The sequence below is a fragment of the Myiozetetes cayanensis genome, unplaced genomic scaffold, assembly GCF_022539395.1.
Source record: "Myiozetetes cayanensis isolate MyiCay16 unplaced genomic scaffold, myiCay2020 scf5-8, whole genome shotgun sequence".
Classification (NCBI taxonomy): Eukaryota; Metazoa; Chordata; class Aves; order Passeriformes; family Tyrannidae; genus Myiozetetes; species Myiozetetes cayanensis.
Genome location: NW_026087742.1, coordinates 102,813,757 through 102,836,283, shown reverse-complemented (window position 1 = coordinate 102,836,283; position 22,527 = coordinate 102,813,757). Strand labels below are relative to the sequence as shown.

The 22,527-nt window shown below is 38.5% G+C and overlaps 1 protein-coding gene across 4 annotated transcripts in view; it reads left to right on the top strand.

The window, feature by feature from the left end:
- The window catches only part of SMPX (small muscle protein X-linked), a 40,644-nt gene that overhangs the window by 1,217 nt on the left and 16,900 nt on the right, over nt 1-22,527 (top strand). For 2 of the 4 annotated variants that reach the window (XM_050332574.1, XM_050332573.1), the window contains exons 2-4: nt 2,822-2,881; nt 7,819-7,908; nt 11,246-11,399. In XM_050332574.1, coding sequence (XP_050188531.1) covers nt 2,843-2,881; nt 7,819-7,908; nt 11,246-11,386 — 270 coding nt within the window. In that variant the 5' untranslated portion in view covers nt 2,822-2,842 and the 3' untranslated portion in view covers nt 11,387-11,399. Of the gene's footprint in view, nt 1-208; nt 274-2,821; nt 2,882-7,818; nt 7,909-11,245; nt 11,400-22,527 lie in introns of those variants that run through there. The other 2 variants (XM_050332575.1, XM_050332576.1) reach the window with 2 other exon arrangements.

Below are 22,527 nucleotides of genomic sequence, written 5' to 3'. Positions count from 1 at the left end.
CAAGTCAGCTTATTATCTTGCTCCAGCCCTGTCAGAAATTATTTTTAGCAGAGAGACAGAAGATAGGTCCTTTGTTTTACAAAGTTTGTCTTCAAAACACTGATTTATTTCACTGTAGTAGTCCTGTATTTCACAAGTAGTTCTACTCGAGTAATTTCACTGTGAAGCAAGGGAATTTGCAAGGGAAGTCTAGCATAAACCAGCTCCAGACTGAACTAACGTTGCCATTGCTTTCTAAGTTTGGCTCAGCATGCAGCCCATAAAAGGTAAAAGGTAAGGTGTGGGGAGGCCAAAAAGACACCGGGGAATACAGGCTGTGTGTGTCTGCATTTCTCTGCCTTATGTGAAATCCATGTAATCCTGCTTATATGTGGAAATGAGGGTGAAGTGGGATTTTTTTCAAGTTTGCAGAGCTGATCGGAATGCCAGGAATAACTTAATACAATCAGTGCAGCACTCTTGGCTCTCCCTCTGAGACGCGTGGCAAAGGAACAAAGGAATTTATAAAAATTAAATAATCACTTCTGTAACAGCTGCATCTGTTAAAAAACCTAAGGTTTATTTTCCTGTGGTCAATGGTCAGTATCACTCTGTAAGGAAATTCAGGGAAGGCAGAGAAAGGGAAAGAGCCAGAGAAGTTGATCTATTTTTACTCAGTGGTTTGCTGTTGTCCTGATTTCTCTGGCGGTAATGAGGACAGCAGGACCTGGTAGGAAAATCACCTCCTCCAAAAGCAGTCCTACACAATTGTATCATGCATCCTTCTTTAGGAACTGGTGTCTGATTGCAGTAATTTTGAACACTGACTGCTTGTGAACCCGAAGCACCTCACTGAGGAGCACTGACACTGTGCTTGTTTTAAAGCTGAGATTCAGTGTAAATCCTTCCTGCTGATCTCTAGGTGGCCCAAGAGCTGTATATCAATGTTTTTTGCAATGCACAGGCATTCAAGATGAAGAAATATATCTTAGCTTGAATTCCTTTGTGACAGTGGTTGGGAAGTAGATCCACTTTGGTTTAAAATATGTTTTATGTCATTTTCCTGTGCTTTTGTTTCTATTTGCCATTTTGATTAGAAAGAGGAGAGGATGATAAGAAAAATTAATTAGGCTGTCTGGATTATGAATCCTATCTTCCCAATAAACTGGTGGATTATTCAGTGTGTGTTTTGGAATACAGTAATTGATTAACAGAACAGTTATTTCTATGCATAGTAAAGGTTTTTAAAAAGGAAGGAGAGAGAGTATAGTAAATTCTTTCGTGTTTTTGAAATCTGCTCACATTTTGTCATGAACTGTAGTGGCCAAGATTGCATCCATAAAGTGAATTCTGAAGTTTTTAAAACTGCCTCCGATTTTAAGATTGAGTATGCAAAACCACAATCTAAAACTCACTGGAAGAGTGACTAAAATATAAACAACACTGGTTTTATTTTGCACAGTGGGATTTTTTCTGATTTATTAGTTCAGTGGAGGCAATTTCAACCCAAAGCCATTTATGAAGATGACACCCTCTGACTGAACACTGTGTTGGCTTGGATGGCACTCTTTGCATCTGAGAGTGTGACCAGAGGGAGACCTCTAATGGCAGGTCATTTTTATGTTTAATTCTGTTCCACATCATACACAGATTTAAAGCTGATGTGAGAACATGCAAGAGCAAGTCTTCCATGCAGCCCCAGAGATACAGTTTAAGGTTGATATTCCAAGTTGAAGCCAACCTATCTATACTTTTTTTTGGTACTGCCTCACATGACATTTATACTCTTTGGAGTAGCCAAGTCTTTGACACTTTTAATTTCTCAGTATATTTCTACTATCTCTTCTACATCATTTATCACTATTCTCATTACTTCCCTTCCTATCTCAGGTTAAATATAGTATGAAAAATATGATGTAATTTGGTTCTGATCAAATGAGTTTTCTGATGATTTAATTTTTTAGCTTTAGTATTACTATCTTACTTACTATTATAATGCTTAAATAACCAGACTTTGATGATGGTCTAGTCTAGTTAAAATCTTAGTTCTAGGTGAAAGAATAAAAGACTGAGATGATGTTTCAAATAATCTAAATAAATAAAAATTATTGCTTTTTATTTCAGTGTATTTCCTTTTGTTATTTTATAGTGATTATTGTAACAGTCCATATTTCTCCACCTCCTAAAAACTGTATGGAAAAATCTGTTATTTTTTATCTTTTTGTTAAAGAAAATTTGTAGGATCTAAATTTGTAGAAAATTTGTAGAATCTGTAGGATCTAAAACTTTGAAGAGAGGCTCCTTTGTGCACTAGCAATTGTCAAAGAAAACTTCACAGTTTGACCATCTTGATCATTTTCAGTCTACAGGCGTTAAAGGATTTGAGAGTCTGGAAATGGTTATGTCTGCATTTATAAATGTTTTCTAACAATTTATGCCTTATTTGAAAGAAGACTTAAACTGAAACTTTTAGTAATTCCCACATACATACTGTGACAGAGATGATTATACGCTGTTTATCCTCAAATGCTTCCTGTAGTTCTTACTCATTTTACAGTGCTGTTAAGGTTTGAGAGATTCCTTATCTCTACTCATTATTGTTTTTAATGTGAAAGAGATAGCTTCATTTGTGGCTATGAAAGATTAATTGGAGAAGCTCGGGTGTTCTGTCTCCTTCTGATATTCAGAAGGAATAACTAAGCAGCTTGGAAACTGAGATGGAAACAGGAGCTGGGCAGATGAAATGGATACCTGTCAAGAGGCGGCATGGGTTAAGTTCTAGCTTATCTCCCTTAGCTATCAGAATGTCAGAGCCTGTAACACTTTCCCATTTTGCTTGCAGGGATAAGCCTCTGTCTTAAAAATGTCAAAACAGCCAGCGTCACATGTCAAAGCCATTCAGGTAAGAGACAGTATTTATGTTTCTAATATAATAAAATAATAAATCTCAACCTCCATTGCGTGGCAAACTGCATTTTTACTCAGACAAAGCACCATAGGTCTGCTAACTGGGGATTATTCTGTTAAAGTGAAAAGCTTAGTAGGTATGAAAACAGTGGGAAAGTGTGACCTGAAGAGCATCTTTTGATCTGAGCTCATAAAAAACTGGATGAGGTAGGTTCGTTGATCTCTTGTTTGCACAGTCTTTCCAGTGTTAGGCTTTGCCTGTTGGAGGTCAGCTAAGGAAAACACGGTGATACATGTGTGTAATTTATCAGCATTATAAGCAAAAATAATTCTTGCAGCTATTAGATTTTCCAAAAAGTTAATACAGTGCTGGAAGAATTATAGGCTAAAAAGATGGCATAGGTACTGTGCAGTTTTTCATGTCTGCATTCCTTTAGGAAAAAAACCCCACAACTTCCAATATTTGTTTGAGAAGTATTTTATTTAAAAGCTAGAGTAAAATGAGAGAAAAGCTTATCTTTTAATTTAAAAGATTCTTGTCTACCACATGCCTCCTCAAATGGTATATGCTTATAAGGATGGAGTTGGTTGTTCCATACTTGTAAAAGAAACAGCTGGAGAATTATCCCATCATCACAAAGTAGCATCATGAAAAATGTATTTAGCTGAAGCTGTCAATGATTCTTGTCAAAAGGCCAAAATATTTCCTGAACTGAAGAATCTTACAGAATTTTCATGTATTTTATAAAATTCATTTCTGATGAAATTTTAGGAGTTCAGGTTCCCTTACATAAGAAGCATAAAATGGAATTTCTAAAGTCTGATCTGTCCTTTATTTCCTTGAGATAATAGTAATTTGATGTATTGGAGTATCAAGATTAGTTACCCAGTGGCTAAGTTGCATGCTAAAGTTGCAAGATACTGTAAAAATGCAGTTTCTCTTTATCGTCATCAGATCTACTGAAACAGGCATGCAAATTACTGTACTCTAATTCAGTTGAAGTTAGCAGAATTTTGCCATTTTGTCAGAATCTCAAATTTTCCTCCCTCTTTTACCCTGACTATAGAAATGTTTGTATGATTAATGAAAAAATGCTGATATTTTAAAGCTTAAAAGTATTTACATTTTATGCTTAAATTCCACAGGCACATACAAACATTTTTAAGGATTGAATTTGGTTTACTTTTTTTCTTAAAGAAGTGGTGATAGACTGCTTTTTAGCTTCTAGCTTGTTAATTTAAAAAGTGCATTAAGTATAAATACTAAGCTTAATAATTTACGAAACTTTAATTTTTGCAAAGGTAATTTAAATCATGAGGAAAACTACAGTACAAACTTTAAAATATATCTATTAAACATTGTGTCAAAGGTGGCTCCAGCAGGGAGACTTGCACTTGAATCAATGCCTTTTACATTTTGAGCACTCTAAGAGCCATGACTCAAAATGTCACATTACTTTTATACATTGTGATTCATATATTATGATCCTTTGCTATTGTGTGCTGTTATAATAGGACTAACATGCACTGGAGAATATACATCATGCTGCAGTGATGGAAATGTAATGGCACTTTACTAACTGAAGTATTTCATGATGCCCTGGCTTCTGTCTCACTGTATGAGATGTACACAAAAATCATCACTTGCCAAAAGCAACTAAATACAGACGTGTGAGAGTTAAAGCTAGCAACTGTTCCCAAGTTTGGGGCAATAATGGATCAAAGTACTATTAATTCCTGATAACATTAATTGCTGGTTCCCCCTCTCAGTGTGTAAAAGGCTGTATACAGCTCTGGCTGAAAATTATTCTGTCTTCCATTACCACTCCTTGCTTTCCCCAGAGGTAAGGCTAAGGGGGTTCCTGTTTTTTCTGGTGGTGTTGTGGGTTTGCTCTGGGCCAATTTTCTCTCACCCCCACACAATTACTATAAGTTGAGAGAAGGTTTATGCAGACAAAAGAGATCTGAATGAGGGGTGAGAGAAAATTGGCCCAGAGCAAACCCATGACATTTTTGGTGGAGAATGTGGGCAAGAGACTGCCCAGAGGGGCAGAGGCCAAATCAGACCACGGCAGGTGGTTTTGTGTTTTTTTTTTCCTGAATTCCATTCAATTTTCTCTGCAGTTCCTCTCTTTATTTCTTATTTTTTTAATTAAAAGTATTTATATTGAAGCATCTTTCCAGCTTATTTAGTTATCCATCTGGACAGCTAGGCATGGCTCTGGTGCTGTGAAGAACTTATCCAAAACAATCCTCAACTGATGAGTGGCTGCATGAGTTGTATCGTAATCTGTCTGTCTTAAACAGAAAGAAGAACACACACAAAAAAAATCTCCAAATATTAGTTCAATTAATTCAAAGGAGCAATATATGTTGTATGTCATGCTTACAGATATTTTTCCTTTGATCTCTTCAGAAGGACCTCCATAGAGGATGTAAGTACACATATCTACTCATTATGAAAGCTGCAATGGCACCCAAAATATGGTAGGCACTTTCGAAAAACAAAGGAAGAGGCAAAATCAATAGTTTTCCTAATTAGTATGGTTAAAAATAAGAATCACACCTAGAAAGTCTGTCTAAAGCAATTATAATTGAGGATTTCAGGGGTTTGGAACAGAAAATTTCCTGTTTAGCATTTTACTGGATGAGAAGCAGGCAAAGAGATTCCTGAGGTTCATATCTCCCTCCCAGGTGGCAGGTGACAAAAGCCTTGAAATATATTTTAAAAACAAAACTGAAAACTTGTGCTGATTGCAGCACAGCACAGTCCTTGCAGAGCTATACTGGTGTACAGAATTTGGCCCACCCATTACACAGCTGTGGGACAGGACCAGCATTGAATTAACAGGGAAATTTACAGCTTAGGACCTTGGTACCTCTGGTCAGGAAGGGCTTGTAAATAGGTCATGCTTTCATTTCATACTAGAAACATTTTAATTTATAGTATGTGTTATCAGATGCTGACAGTGTTTAATTATGTCTTAAAGGATGCTCATTTTACCAAGTTAATACGTCATGACTGTGTGCATCTTGCCCAAACTCTGATTTGAGCACCCTTATTGCAGATAAAATAGTACAAACTGCTTTTGTGTGACACAGATTACTGTGAAAGTGCTGAAGCAGACCAAAGAGTGGTTTATTTAATTTAATTAGCAGCCTGGGATTTAGTAGTTCATTTTTGTTTCCTGAACCATTTTTAGTCACAGTTGGTCTGTCAATCACAGTAGGAAATGCAAGGGCTGTGGTGTGCTGTGGGAATCTGGCTCCTGCTTTGATTGACTCTAAGGGGAGGGAATGTCCAAGTTAAGGATGAGCACCAAAAGGACACATAGCTCTTAAAGTTTCAACTCTGCAAACTTGTATGACCATGCAAGTTGTAAAATGCAGAGAAGTTTCACATTCCAAAAAAAGAATCTGCCTGGTGGTACCAGAGCTTTGCAGAGGAGATGCTTGAAATTAAAAATAGCAAAGCTTTTTTTTTTCCCCACCTGTAAATGAAATAATAGGTTAAGAACTGTGAGGATGAAAATGTCTCCTGGGAACTTACAAAGTGCAGGTGAAAGGTTTCACAATATCTAAACTAATGCTCACTGAAAAAGCTTTATGAAACAAATACCCAGTTGTCTATAAACTACATGACCCTGCAGATTTGGCAGCCCCACTGAAATGACAGCATCACCTTGCATAAATTAGATAATGGGAAACAGGTAAGTAGAATACAGGGAAAGGTGCTTATTTCTTGGCAAATGGATTCTTAGTTTGCTTGGTATTTGGTTACAGCTGCCAGAACAGTTGTTGTTACTGGAAACAGTGGGCTGCTTTCCTGGGGTTGACCAACTGGGGTACAATCTGCAAGACCATGGTTTGGGCAGAAGGATAGGATTATTTATCTTCATTTAGTGCAAATCAGTCAGATGGTGAACTACAAGAACACAACTCACTGTTAGAAGGTTCTCCATTTCCGCTCTGTAACATTACCGATTCACCCCCTGGTTTTACCAGTGGGAGTCGTGATATTTTGATGACATTTCCTAGGAGCATCTTCCCTTCTGAGATCACGAGATAAGAGTAGGTATAAATTGTGCATTTAGCTGATCATGCCATTTGACTTTTAAAATAATCCCGACTGGGTCACACAGGGAAATGGATACATTTCAGCTGCTCTTTCCTAAGAAATGCTTTGTGCCATTCTTTTCTCAATAATCTTTACTTTTAAGGTATCTATTGTCAGCACCAATTATATTATGGCTACTGGCTTTCTGCCCCAGATAAAAGATCAGGTTCACGCAGTTGTGTGGGCATCATTCTGGAAGGAGTTTGCTAAAGCCAGGGACTAGCGGTCTGCCCGGTGTTGGAGCTGGTTCAACCACTTGCAGTTCATAGCACTGTTGGTAAATTTTGTTGGTAAAATCACATTTTAAAGACTCAGAGCTTAAGCTGACTCAGGGCAGGCTTTCCTTCCAAACTACCTGTGACTAATTGTGGTGAAAACTGATGTCACTGGGGAAGGGAGAATGGTCCAGTGATTTGGGTGGTACTGTAGGATTGGAGTGATTTGCACTTAAATGCTGCTTTTTGCACTCACTCTCTGACCTTGACCAAATTGAAGCAGACCCAGGTGCCTAAAGACACGTTGGTGTCTGGTACTCATTTAAAGTCCAGTGAAATCAGGAAACATTAGTCTAAAATGCAGAATTTCAAAAGCTTTCTAGGTAGTTTTGTTTTTTCATTTTCTACCTTTAAAATGGAGATGAAAGCACTTCTCTTTACCACAGGAGTGGTGTGATGATGCATACATTGAAGACATAAGAGCTCGGAAACCACAAAAATGTCTATACACTTGTCTCAATCCTTTTGAGTTTTGCCATTTACCAGCTGTATATTTATATATCAGTCACCATTATATGCATTTCTATTTCCTTTTCACAGGCTAATATTAACATCCCAATGGGTGCATTTCGACCTGGTGCAGGCCACCCACATAAAAGAAAAGAACTTACACCTGAAGAAGTGGACGAAGTAAGTAAAAAAGGTTTTTTGACTTGTTATTTTTGGGGCTTTTTTTTTTTTCCCCCCCCAAGGAGAATCCCTGCCATAAAATGAAAGAAAGCCTTTTAATCAATCTTATTGCTCTGCATACCAATCTTAGGTACCACAGCTGAACATGGCTGATCATTCATGGAAATAAATGGCCACTTGCTAAACACTTCATATATAATAGTTCTGCTTTTGGTGCCAAGGCCCCTATAGGAATTTAAACTGTTTCAAAGGTGTGTGGATGTGTTTCAACAGCAGGATGACATCTGCTGTCAGGAAAGAGAGCCAGGATTTCACCAGAGGTATTTGTCTGGATGGGAGTTGATGGGATACAGCAGGAAAAGTTATAGCAAGGCTTTGGAAGGATATGCTACTACCTGCTGCCCCATAGTGTGACTGATTGTTACAACATAGCGATTACTAAGTTTTCAAACATGACACTTTTTGGAATGTTTATCAAAAAGGAAAAATTGAATGTGAAGACACTTGCAAGATTAAAACAGAAATTGAGAACCCATTTATCTGCACAGTGGTGAAAATACTCCATTTTGGGCTGAATTCTGTGTTTTCCTGCTTATATTTTACAGGGAGTATTTAACACTGAGTTCTGAACATAAAATCCAATTTATACATTAACTAACATTGATCACAAAGGTCATGATTAAACACAGATATATTTCTGGATGCTATTCAAGCATTTTATTTACCATTAGCTTTTATTATAAATAAGAACTAAAACCAATGGTGGAAAAAAAGGTAATGGAGGGAGGGGAAAGCCACTGCTCCCCAGGCGTGCTGTGGCACTGCTGGTGATTCAGCCCCAGTCAAGACGCAGCCAGATTAGTTTTGAACCAATCAGCAGCTCCTTCTGGCTTGGAGCAGGCACTTCAAATGGTCAAGTTTAGTCATGTAAGAGCTAATTCTTCCTTTTCTGTCTCAAACAGATTCGGTTTTTTTCTGAATTTCTCTATGTTTTGATATAAGTAGTCCTCTGTTTACAGAGAACTTTCCTGAAGTAATCAAACCCAAGCTGACTTAGCTCTTAGGAAGATTTAAAAGAAATAAACATACAAAGTGACCTTGAACATGTATTGTGGCTTTCTCCACTGGAAAGAAATGAAAGCATATTCTCTCTGAAGTAATTAAGCTGGTGAAGGAGTGCATGTTATTAAGCAGAAACTAATATAGCATGGATGAATTCTGGTAGTGTTTGGGAAATAAAATAAATAACTGCTGCTGATAATTAGATTTGGTTGGGTAATTGAATGTTGCTTTGCTTCTCAAGTACATGAATACTATATATAAGACAGACATTATGGAATGAAAGTTCTTGACACGTGTTTTAGGGGCAATATTCAACCAAACCAATGGTAGTAAAGACTACAGAAACAGATCTTGTAATGGGAATATAATAAAAATGCTACTAGTGGACTTGTCTTTTCAGTTTTCTCATTTCATTAAGTTTTGCAATACAGCTCCTGATTTTTCCAAGCAGTTTTAGACAAATATGACTTTTGCTAACAGTGCATTGTATTTTTCACTATTTTTTTAAAGTCTTGGCAAAGGAAATGAGGGGAATATGGGTCTTACTCAACGGGATGGTGGAGTCAGATGGGAACGTGTATTTTGAAGGTCGATGGAGTGGGCATGTTTAACATGGAAAGAAATGGAGGGTGGAAATTTCAGAAAATGCCTTCTTCAGTCAGAGCGTTTCCATGCTTGTATTCCATTAACTCTTGTGTATCTTGAGTCACTGTTCAGAATTCCTTCCATAAAACTGGAGGCCAGATTCTAATTTCAGCTCTGCATTGCACCTTTGACTACTGAAACAATTTTCTGCATCCTTATTCTCCTTATTCCTTAGTCTCCTGCTGTGCTTTGCTACTGTTTCAGGATGTTAGATCATTAAGCTAGATATCAGACAGTACATGTCCTAGCTGGGGCTGAATTACTGGCTGGGATTTGAAATGAGCAAGAAGAAACAACTATAATGTTATTACTTAGTATTATCTTGTATTAACTAATAGTGTATTGGCTAAAATGTGAGAAAAGATAATACAAGATTTCCAAGCCAAGCAATGTTGCTTCAGTTTTCTTCTATATATAGTGATGTTAAGAAAGTTCTTGAAGATCAGATAGGAAGAAAATGTCAGTTTTCTAGAATACCTGGTTTATTTGCTATTCGACATTGCAAAAATTCTTCTTCCTAATTAGCTCATAGTCTATTAGTCAACAGAAAAAAAGAGGCTAATAATATTTGACAGATAACTTTGTAATTTTAAAAATCAAATTAAATATTAAGAATTGACTGCTCACAGTCAATATACATTTTCAAAAAGAGTAGCTAATAAGTCTAAATAGTGATTTAACTCCAAAAAGCCAATCCCTATAGGACATTCATAGAGTAATCAAAAATGAAAAAAAAAAGTCATAGTGAAATCATTTGCAGAAAAATATAAATTCATTTCTAAGTCTATGTGATTCTCCCCTTATACCAGTTTTATAAAATATGCAACAGGCTGTAAAAATCTTAACTTCCTACTGGAAAGCTACTACTTCAAAACTTTTTTCTGTCTAGAATAGAAATTGTCTAAAATACATGCTTTACTCACCTAGAAGCAATAGTACAGCTGAGGAAGTACTGAGGGCTAAAATACTGTGGTTCATCAGGAAATTAGCTGAGCTGCTCACTATTTTGAAAGTGCTCTTATTTAACCTTTAGTTTTACAGTTGTCAGCAAAATAGCCATGAGGCACTACCCTAATTCAAACACAAAATGACAAAAACCCTCCTGGTCTTGCAACTGAGGTTAAGAAAAATTAAACTTCAACTCATGCTGAGCTTGCATGGAGCTTTTGATGTCCATAACCTACTATCTTAGCTCTTTTCCAGAGCTGCAGAAGTGCATGGTGGTTTTCCTTTCCAACTGTCTGGACACAATGAAACTCACAAAGAAATTAGATAACAAAAATGCTTTTTCTGGGTTTTTTTACCCTCTAAAATGTGAAGGACTTGGAATTGCCTTTAATTGTCCACTCAGTTATTTTCCACTAATAGTCTGACACTGTAAATTCTTACCCATCTACCAAAAAATCCTTGTTCCTCTACACTGAGCACCTTCTATTCTTTTTAGAATTATTTTAGACAACAACCAACTAAATAACCTATCTCTTCCTTCCCATTCCCACCCCTTCTCCCCTCCATTTTCCACTGGGATTGCCTTTAATATAAAAATTCCTGTTTCTCAAATAACTGACCTATGCTCATGCTTGAGAGATTGCTATTGCAGCAGTGAATTCACTGGTGTCCTTTTGTGCAGAGTGTTCCTGCTTCGACAGAGGAGGAGACAGGCAAGAAACATCTCCCAGGAGCTAAGAAACTTCCAGGTCCTGCTGTCAACTTGTCAGAGATTCAGAACATAAAGAGTGAGCTGAGATATGTCCCCAAAGCTGAACAGTAGCTGGAGCAAGCAGGTGAGTAAAAGACAGTTCTGTGCCTGGCTCTAGGAGAAGCAGGCTGATCCAGAAACCTCTTACGTGAAAAGATGGCTTTCCAATTACTTCAGTGGACCTGGAGTCACACCTCATATTTCAAAGACAAAATATAAGAAGCCATAATTTGTTATTTTCTGTTATTTCAGACATAGATCATGTTGGAGACTATATCCAATGATATATGGCCCCCATGAACTAGCCTAACAAATAGTTTATTTAGCATATTAGGAATACTGAAGACAGCTTAAAAATAAGATCTTGCTTCACAAGCACAAGTTCCAGTTTTGCAAAATATGTGACTTGTATTTGTACAGTCCAACTGCAAATAGATCTTTTACAATGCAAATAAATTTATTGCAGTGATGGACAAGTAGGTCAGCATTTTTAAGCTCCTTTGGAATATTAGTTATTTGATATTCATTTATTTATATTATTCAAAATTGACATGCTAATGGCTCCACGTATTTGATCGCACAAACAGACCACTATTTGTGGCACCTGAGGAGTTGCTATATAGGTATATCAGGCTTGGAAATACGAGAGTGGACCTTGGGGAGATCTGTGCTCCTCTGAAGTAGCAGATGAACACTAGGTAGCAACCCTCAGGCACTGCAGACAGCACCAAACACCCGTGGACTGAGCCACTGATCTACAACTAGAACCACAGCTCATACTTATTTTGCTCTGTGTCTGGATGGAGATCAGTGATGAGTGGTCTCTCTCAGGTGTAAGTACTGGGACCAGGATCCTTTAATATCTTCATCAGTGGGCAGAGACAGTGGGATAAAGTGCACCCTCAGCAAATTTGTAGATGACACCAAGCAGAGCAGTGCAGCTGACACACCTGAAGGATAGGATGGCAGGGGGTGGGGGGCCTGGTCAAACTCAAGAAGTGGGTCCATTACACCTCATGAAGTTCAACAAGGCCAAGTGCAAGGTCCTGTACGTGGGTCAGTATTCCACCTGGAGTACTACATCCAGCTCTGGGGGCTCTGACGTAGGAAGGGGGTAGATGTGTTGAATTGAGTCCAGAGGAGGGCTGCGAAGGCAGTCAGAGGGATGAGTATCTCTCCAATGAAAGCAGGATGAGAGAGCTGGGGTTTTTTGGCCTGGAGAAGAGAAGGCTCTGGGGAGACCTCACTGTGGCCTTTCAGTATGAAAGCGGGCTTGTAGAAAGGATGGGGACAGAGTTATTATGTTAGGACAAGGGGTAATGATTTTAAACTTAAGATTAGATTAGATTAGATTCAGAGTAGATTTAAGGAAGAAGTTTTTTACAATAGGAGTGGTGGAACACTGGGCCAGGTTGCCCGGAGAGGTGGTAGATGCACCATCCCCTGGAAACGTTAAAGGTCAGGCTGGACAAGGCTCTGACCAACCTGGTCTAGTGGAAGACATCCCTGTTCATTTCAGGAGGGTTGGACTAGATGATCTTCGGAGGTCTCATCCAACCCAAACCATTCTATGATTCTGTGATTATTTTATTTAAAAGGAAATATTCAGCACTTCAACACCGATTTCAGAATAGTTTCCATTTGATTTCAAACAAGGCCCATAAGCCTCTGTTCTACATTCTGAGCCTGATAGAAATTAATAATTTCTGTCCATGAAATTATCCTCTGATTTTCCATGAAAAACCTGAGTCATCAGGTTGATACAATGAATACTCAGATGTACAGAGAAGTTTCAGTACTAAAAAAAACCCACCCTGGCTACAATAAGAAAAAGAGAGTTGCATCACATAGTAGTCACCTGAATTGCCAGTTTTGCATATTGACTGATAAATCCTTTCTATTGTGAAGAGAAGCAGAGGAGCTAAGCTGAGTAGAAGAACATCATCTGCAATTTGCTGCACAGAAACATAAATAAGAACAGAGAAAAACAGAAAGCAGTGCAAAAGGGTTCTGGGAAGGCAGACGTTCTATGGATCAGGAATCTTAAAAGAAATGGCATATAATCACAGTGAATTGCTTGAATGAGCAGTGCATCATTAACTTATATTTTATGTACAGCATAAATACGCCATTTGGAAACAAGAGTGCTTAACTGTTTCTTGCTTTTACCCTGCTGTGTCATAATGTTCCTGTTATTTTAAAGAAACAATGGAGTCTTTCTCTTCAGAAAACTAGGGAAAGGAAAATTAATATTTTGTAAAATATAACATTGTAATCACTACACTAAAGCACTGCCCAGAGAAATATGAATTTTTAATGTGAGACTTTAAAGAGGGTTTTTCTGTAACAGATATTTGGGCATGAATTTAACCCCATGTTTATTCTCAGATGATTGCTATTTTCAACACTTAAAACAGTTTTTTAGTAATTAACTTACTGACAATCTGACAAATTTTTGGGGCATGCACAGAAGTTCACTCTAAGGAGAAGATTTCTACAGAAAGATCAGCAAAGTAAAGGGTATCTTGAAAGCGGTTAGGTTATTATGAAGTCATTTCTGTGTCTGTCCTTCTTTTGATGTACTGTTCTGACAATGATGCAGATTTCTAGATCTTGGGTAGTGCAGTCAGAGATCATATGTGAAAACAGTTTCTAGAAGAGTTGCAGACACAGTACTCACTGGAGCCTGGAAGTTTGGGTTTGGGTGCTGTGCAGAACTAAGCAGGTGCATGAGTTCTATATAAAACAGATGTAAATCAATCATGGGCCACATCCAGCAGCCTTGAATGATACTAAATCTAAGGATCGTCCCCTATAAGAGAACATTTATCAGTTCAGGTGTTTTAGTCATGACCTGCAGACTTGCATAAAATGAGATGTAGTCAGTGGATTGTTTTATGACTGACCATGTCAATCCAGTGAAGATTACCTTTATTTGCAAGAAATCCACACTCACATCTGCCTGATGCTTTGCTCCATCTCCAAGAGAGGGTTACAGATTATGCTTTGAATGTGGTGCTGTCTAAAGAATAGTAAACAGGCTGATCAGTAAAATATGCCTGTACAGAGTGTGTACTGATCAGTGAGGATATGCTTTGGTTTTCACAGTTTGGAAATGAGGTCTCTCTCACATGAGTACTACAGTCTTCTCAGATATTCACTATTGATGGATTTCCCTTTGATATTATTTTTATATTTCTTGTGGTACTCTGTAGGAAGTACCTGCTTGAAATGGTAAGAATAACTCCAAATACTCTGGATAATTTCCATTATTCTGTCATCCTATAATATGATACCATAAAAAATATTAAAAGTATACATTAACATTCAAAAATGCCTAAGCTTTTACAATTATATCAGTTATTTCCAACTGTTACCTCCTAGTATTGTCATACATCATGGGATAGTTTCAGTAAATTACAAGTCAAGAGGATTAATTTTTTTAAAGTTTTGATCCATGCATTCTTGCTCAGGTAAACAGAGTGCAAAACCAGCAGCAAAAATGAGAAACCTGCAAAGCAGTAGATTGGTTCATTATTTACAAACCCATTCTTACATGATTTGCACTTTAGAGTAACTCCTGTTAAATATCTCTGGTATTGCTCTTCACCAAATTAGGAAACATGAATAGACTTACTAAGATCATAGTTGTGAGTCTAACAGTTTGTAGGAGGGATATAATTAGTGAGATGTCATGAAGCTGGATCCATTGAAGGTCATCAAGTGCTCCTCAGTTAAGATATTCCTGTAGTCATCCCCTGGTGCTGGTCTGTCATCTATAATTAACTAATTAGCATACTCTGCTTTGTCATAAAGATTATTTCTTCCACAGACCTGTAGCTGGTGTGTTAGATGGAGCTAGTTTTAATATACAACCTGAGTTGTGATTCATTTCCCTTTTCTCCAACTACATTTTTTTTTTGCTGCTTCCTTCACACCTGCTCATTTCTACATGCACAGGGGTGAAGCATATGCAAAATAAAATAGTAAGAAAGTATCACATGCTAAAAATATATGTCCTATTGAATAAGTAATGGTATGCAGCATTTAATTTGTGACAAATGGAGCCTGCTATGGCTGAGATTTATTGCTGATTATTGTGATATCTCATGTGATAACTGTTATGGTGATTGTACCTGAAAACAGGCCTGAGCACAAACTGGCATTTCACCTGAGAATATATATAAATTCAGCCAGTTACTTCTGTAACTCATGTTCATTCTTCATTCTGTAATCCTTCACATTTTGTGTCCTGAAGTGTGGGGGGCTGTGTAATAACACTTTTTACTGTGCACCCTGAAGGGCCACAGAGTCCTTCAGGAATGCTGGACTTCGGTTTCAGAGGACCTAAACCTTCAGCTAAAGTAGTCTGATCTTTTCCTCCTGAGTGAGATTTTTGTGCTTACTGGAGGACCTTCTCAAAAGGCAAATTTACTGCCTCGAAGTTTCAAAACAGTCTGTCATGGGCATACAGGCACTACTCCCAGCACTGTGTTTTGATGGTGTTTTGAGAAAGGGATTGCCAGGATCCCCATCACAACACTGATGATATAATTTCTCACATGCAGCTGGTACTTCCAGATAAACTTTTGTCTTTACCTGGAACTATACTGAGAAAGGGTGATTTGATTGCAGAAGTAGTTCTGTTGTCAGGTTACAGAAGCAAGGGAGTTGTATTTTGAGGGCTGAAGATTATACATCTAGCAAAAGCTTCCCAGGGCAGCTTAGCCTTTGCATTTCTTGCAGCACTGCCTCTTCTATAACATACTGGGAATCCTTCTGGGAAAAAATGAGAAAACTTGTCAGTAGAGCAGCCTCTGAGATTGGTGTCACTTGGGAAGAAAAGAAGTCCCTTAGGGAATAAAACCCTTATATCCATACACACAAGGTGTTCCTTGATGGTGCTGTTAATTACTTAGAAAAAACATTTGTCAATAACCCTAGGTGAAAAATGCACATTATAGCTTTGTCCCCTAAGTACTGAGGATTATAATTACAGTTTCATGCTATATACTGCTCTGAAGCCACAGCTCAGTTAACAGAGCCATTTACCTTTCCCAGTGTCACTGCTCTGACACACAGTTTAGTAATTGCCTCTTATTCCTGTGCTCACATGGACCTGAGGGATACAGTTAAACTGCTGTACAGTTATAAGCAAGGGTATTACCTTTTTCTCCAGAAACACAACAGTGCTTTGATGGTAGAGGAACTCTGACATGCTGTGAACTCTTGTAAGAGCCTCACAGTTTTATGAAAATGTGTTCATTTGATTAAGTCCAAGCCAGACACTGTGTGAAAGGAGGGAATACTGCATCCAGGGGAGGCCAAGGTAGATCAGAAGCAAACATATCCTTAGCTGGAGTGGGAACTACAGGGTAAACAAGGAGGCTGTGTTGCCAGAATTTCTGCAGGACCCTTCTGCCAAAGTCAGAGGTTGCTTGGGGGGATCTCATCAGTGTATAAAGTACCTAAAGGCAGAGTGCAAAGAGAACAGAGCTGGGCTCTTTTCAGTGGTGCCCAGTGGTGGGCCACCCCCAGACCTACTCACTGTGTGGCCTTTATTAATTTTAAAGTACTTCTTGTCTTTTTCTATCCATGGTTTCCTACTATCCTGCTGTCTTTGGTCCAGAACTCCCAGATTAGCAGCACTTGGAGATTTCATGGCCAGCCACCAATTTTGTCAGATCACTTCTGTTTGTAAAATTGTCCTAAGAAAATAGGTAGTTGAGGGTATATAGGATTTTTTTTTAACAGCATGTTTAAGATTCTTTGGTTTTCCTTCCAGGTTTTTTGCATCTTCTTATGACATGCTTTCAGATTTTAAAATAGAAGAGCTAGAAATTTCTTTTCAAAGAGAAAACTGGAATCTTCAAGACGTAATTTAATATCATAGGAACCTTTGTAATCCTGTTATCTCCTTGAGCAAAAAAAGTTATTCATGTTTGGTTTCTCAGAGTTTCTGTGTTCAGAAGAAAAAATTTAGTTGTTGTGGTTTAACCCTAGCCAACCTCCAAGTACCCATAGGTGGTTGCTCACTCCCCCACCAGTGTGGGGGAAGAGAATCAAAAGAGTAAAAGTGAGAAAACTTCTGGGTTGAGATAAGGACAGCTTAATAGGGAAAGCAAAAGTCAGGCACACAAGCAAAGAAAAATATAGAATTAAATAACAATGACTGGGGAAGACAAACACCATCATTCCAAATGTCCCTCCGTTTATTTCTCCTTCCCTTCAATTTATATACTGAGCTGATATCATATGGTCTGGAATATCTCTTTGTCAGTGGGGTCAGCTGTCCTGGCTGTGTCTCCTCCCAGTTTCCCATTCACATCCACCTTCCTTGCCAGAGTGGCAGTAAGAAAAGCAGAAAAGGCCTTGGCTCTGTTTAAGCACTGCTCAGCAATAGCAAAACCATCTCTATATTATCAACACAGTTTTGGGCACAAATCCAAAATTTAGTCCCATACCAACCAATGTGAAGAAAATGAACTCCACCCTAGCCAAAACCAGCACAATTGTCTCTGACATGGTCTGCAGCTGTCCATTGTGGACTGGGAGTCTCTACCATGGACACAATTCTATGTAGGCACCCAGCACGTCATTTCTCAGGCCTTTGCAAGTCAAGGAGAGATTTCCTTCTCATTCTGTGATTGAACGGTGGAAGTGACAAGGAAAACAGACCAGAGAGAGTCTGCTTTCTAGATGCTTAAGAAAGTTTGACTGTATGTGTTTGGAGATGGATTTTGCTAAGGAAAGAAGAGGGCATATTCTTAAGAACAACAAATGCTTCCACTTAAACTAGTTAGGAAAAGATTTTGCTTTGTGCTTTTGAAAACTGACTAATAACTTCAAAACAAACACTGAAAAATCAAAGCAAACTACAAGAACAGATGCTCGTGTTTTTTTCAAAATAAAAAATATGCAAAAAAAAAAGATATTATATTTCTAAACTGTATGTTCATGCAGAAATTTTTAATTACTGGAAGAGACAAGCATAAAGTAATAACTTGACTAATATTTAGAACATGAGCGTGTTACTTACTGCTCTACCCTCACCGTATGCAAGAGAGTTTTCAGATAGGTGGAGATGAAAAGGTCTCTACACACAGACAGGAGAAATGTCATCACTGAGCCTCTCCCTTTGAAACATCAGTGCCCTTAAAGTAACAAAATACTTCCCATGCTAGCAGTGTGGTCCCACAAATCTCTGCTCCCTTCTCAAGTGAGAACCATTTCTGGAAGAAAGTTCTAAGACTCTTATTTATAAGCTGGAAATTATCATAAAAAAAAAATCACTGCTATTTAATAACTCTTCCCTGTGATCATTCTGTTGATTACATGGTCCTGAACTTTTGTTGTCAGATGCTTTTATACAACAACCTCTGCATTTCCATCAGTGCTGTTCATCATAGATTTTTGTAAAAACTAAACTTTTCAGTCAATTCCCTCAGCTTCTGGGTTTACATCCCTCAAAGAAACTCAGAAAGGCAAGTGGCCTCCTGAAGATACCATGTGTGGACAGATCAGTGAAGTGTGAAGATAGAATACAGTCAGCAGGCCTTTTCTTGCTTATCTCTGCTAGATCTGTTAGGAGATAGTACAAGTTAACTGGAGCATCAAACACGTACCACTGGAATGTACTCCTCTTGGAAATCTCAGAACAGGGTATTAGGAATCCCTAAAACTTCAGTTATTTGCTATGTGAACGGCAAATAACAGCAGGTCCAGGTATTTAGAGAAGATCCTGTGGTTTAAAGGGCATTTACCCTGAAGCACATGCATATAAACCCATGCAGAACTAATTGTAACCAGGGAATCATCAGCCTTAGAAGTTGCTTGGAAAGCAGGAATGAGATCATACTGATCACTGTAAAGAGTCATGAGTGAGATGAGGGTGATGCTGTTTCTGTGTTCCTGGGAACTCTCCTGCCAGCATTAGGTATACCTGGAATACTGTAATGACAGGCATCATCAGAAGCCCAAAATAATAAGCAATTGCCATCATTCTAACCTTACACAGTTCAAAATGTGTTCAGCGCAAAGGTTTTCAAGTGCCTACATCAGAGTGAAAAGGCTAACTGCTTTTGAATACATGAAGTGTGACTTCCCACGTTAGTAACAGCTCAGATAGTTTTATCAAATCTACATAAATTGTAGCCAATTAAGCTGACAGTATGATCCGAAATATCACAGCTCTGATGTGATAATCAAACAAATTTTCTTCTAAATTTAGTGCCTCATCATTTTATTTTATACTTTTTATTCGTTTCATTTGATAGAAGACTACCTAATTATGTTTTCACAGCCTTGTGCTCAAGAACCACATAAATTTCTGTACCTCTGTACTTTGCCATCTCTTGCAGAGCTGGCTTAATGTGGCATGAGCCTTGTGACTCCTGTCTGGGAGCAGGCCATCTACAAGTGTCATGAGCCCTGCTTTGTACTTAGGACTACACCTGCTTCAGCCATCCAATTGCTCCGTGTGTGCCTTGTTTTGAAAAATGTCACTCTTTTTATGCCAAATATCTACCTCTATATCACACTTTTTTGCAAATTTCTTCTGAAAATAATGTTATCTGCTGCTGTTTGAACATCCTAATTCCCCTTTGATTTGCCACAGCAGTCTCAAATACACTGCATTCCCATGTACTAAGAAAACAAAGGACACAGCATAAACGAGCATTTCCTGCAGGAATATGTATTAGTTTTACTCTCAGTGTTGCTCATAATTTATTTTTCAAATTTTATTTGCTTCAGGTTGCAGCTACTTGAAAGGAATCTCAGCTGAACTAACCTTTATTTGAACTTGGGAACTAGTATAGTGCCTGGTTTTCTCTCCTACAATTTAGCAGCATGGCTGTATTTGTTTCTGACCACAAATGACTGAGGTCCATGTACAGACATGGATTCAATAAAAGCAGAATAAACCCCTCAGTCTTGGTGTTCAAAACTTACTCCCTCACTTTGGTAAAATTGATGTAGTATTGCTTTTAATTTAATAATTCAGTTATTCAACAGATAAAAAAAATAAATTGAGTCCTTCAGCTTTTAGCTCTCCTGGGTCTTTGTTCTTGTTTGTTGCCTTGGAGCGAACCTTGTCTTAAAATTGCTGTTACTCCCACACGGCCTTACAGAGCCTTTCAGGTTGCAGAAATGTAATCTCAGAGCAAATAATAGCTGTGACCGTGAATGCACTTAGGGGAGAAGAGGGCGATGGTTGTTCTTGCCCTGCTTCCAAGCAAATGAACCCCGGGAGAAGCAGCCTGACCGGTCGGTGCCCGCTGCCCAGGCAGCACATTTTAACAGCAGTGGTAGCAGAAACACTGGTGTGTGCAAAGAGAGAGAGCAGGGACTGGCAAAGTTGCTTTTTACTGAGGAAACATCAAAGAACAAAAAGCTTCCCCCAAAGCCAAACTGCTCCTGTTCTGAGGGAGGGATGATGACAATAACTAGATGGTGCTATTTCAAAGCTTTGAAAGGTGCTGTCTTTATATAGAAGATGAAACCAACACAAAGCATGTACTGAAATGGAAGAAAATGCATATCCAAAGACTTGAAACAAAATATTTGAGCTGAAATAGGCAGAATACAGAGAAAAGCAAACCTCCAGTTTTTATGTGTTTGCAAATCATGCTGTTCTTGAGTGTAGTATCCTTCCCAAAGATTGTTAGAAGCCAAGATAGATAAAGTCCTCTGCTAATGAAGGATCTCAGACCTCTTACTTTCTCATTTCTCAATTTCTTTGTTTTTTTTGGTTTGTCTGAAAATAGTTGAATTGATCTGTCTCTTTAGGCTTTGAATGGGCTTTGAATCTTGGAAAAAAATGTAATCTTTCTCCCTTCTAGTTCTCAAAACAAGAAAAGGTCTCCATGTGAAAACAAGAGGCTTATTTTCAGTTTTCTAGTACATTTTGCTGAAAGGCAAGTGAGTTCAGATGGGTATATCACACATATACCCTTTTTTTTGTTTAAGCCCTTCACTAAAAAAAGTAACAAATGAGGCAATGATGTAGTATTGCATCCCTTTCTGCTTTTTATAGGCTTTTTAGGTTTTTATACTGGCACAGCATAGATTTGCTATCATACATTTGAACAATTACTTCTGGGGCGAATCAGTTCTGCAGCTTAGTGTTTTCTGTCCAATTCCTAGAATTTAACACATAAGCAGACAACACTTGAGTCACTGCTGAGCATGTGCATGCTTCAAAGCCTATGACCAACCATGGAAGATGTTCATGTTCTGCTTCACAGGCATAGAGAACAAGAGGTCTGACCTGGCTGAACATCACAGCTCAGTTGACAAACAGCAGCTTGCTGGGTCATGTCCAAGTGTGAAGTTATTTGCAGTTTGGTTGAAATTAAAGAAAACTGTTTCCCTAAGACACGACGACAAATAGAGCAATTATCTCCAACTTCTTCAATGCCTTACTTTAAGAGACACCTTAGAGGTGAGACTGGATCTCAGAGATGCTTTTGCTGACCTGAGGCTAAAAGCCTCATTTTTAGAGCTAAAGACTGACCATCCTTCAGCAAAGTCAAGTCTTTGGGACCCCACCTGCAGTGAGTTTTGGCATTTAACCATTTTCATCAAGGCATGGTATGAAGGTTGTGTGCAATGACATTACAGTACCTTGACTCAATGGAGCATTCCTTCACATACCTCAGCAGTGTCTGGAATTTTATTAACAGCACAGGGATCAGATACATGTTGGAGGGAATGATGCAGGTAGCTCCAGGTAGATGTTACTGCACTGCTGTGTTCTCATCTACCTCAGAGAGGCACTGCATCTCTGTGTCTCCCAGTGCCTCTCTTTACCACAGAGGTGCCCTCTTGCATGCTATACCAGTGGGTACAACTGCCTGGACTCTACCTCCTGTCAAACACCTACTGGCTGTTTGGCTTTGCCATTAAAGACAAGAGTTGAAGTGCCTCAAACCCTGAGGGCAGGGAGACAGGAGTGGAGAATAGATGGCCCACAGCCTATAGCACTGCTTTCTGCTTTGATTGCTGTGTCCCAAGGGCTGGATGAAGGCCAGCATTGTCTTCCCCTTCCAAGGGTGCTCTAGCACTGCTCGAGGACAAGTCTTGGTTTCCCCCAAGAGGAAATTGGTTGTAAAGAGATATACAAAGTTACAGAGCGAAGAAAATGGAGGTAGAGAGAGATCTGTCTCACCCATAGTCCTCTTGTCTCTGTTCACACGAGTCCTTTCAGAAAC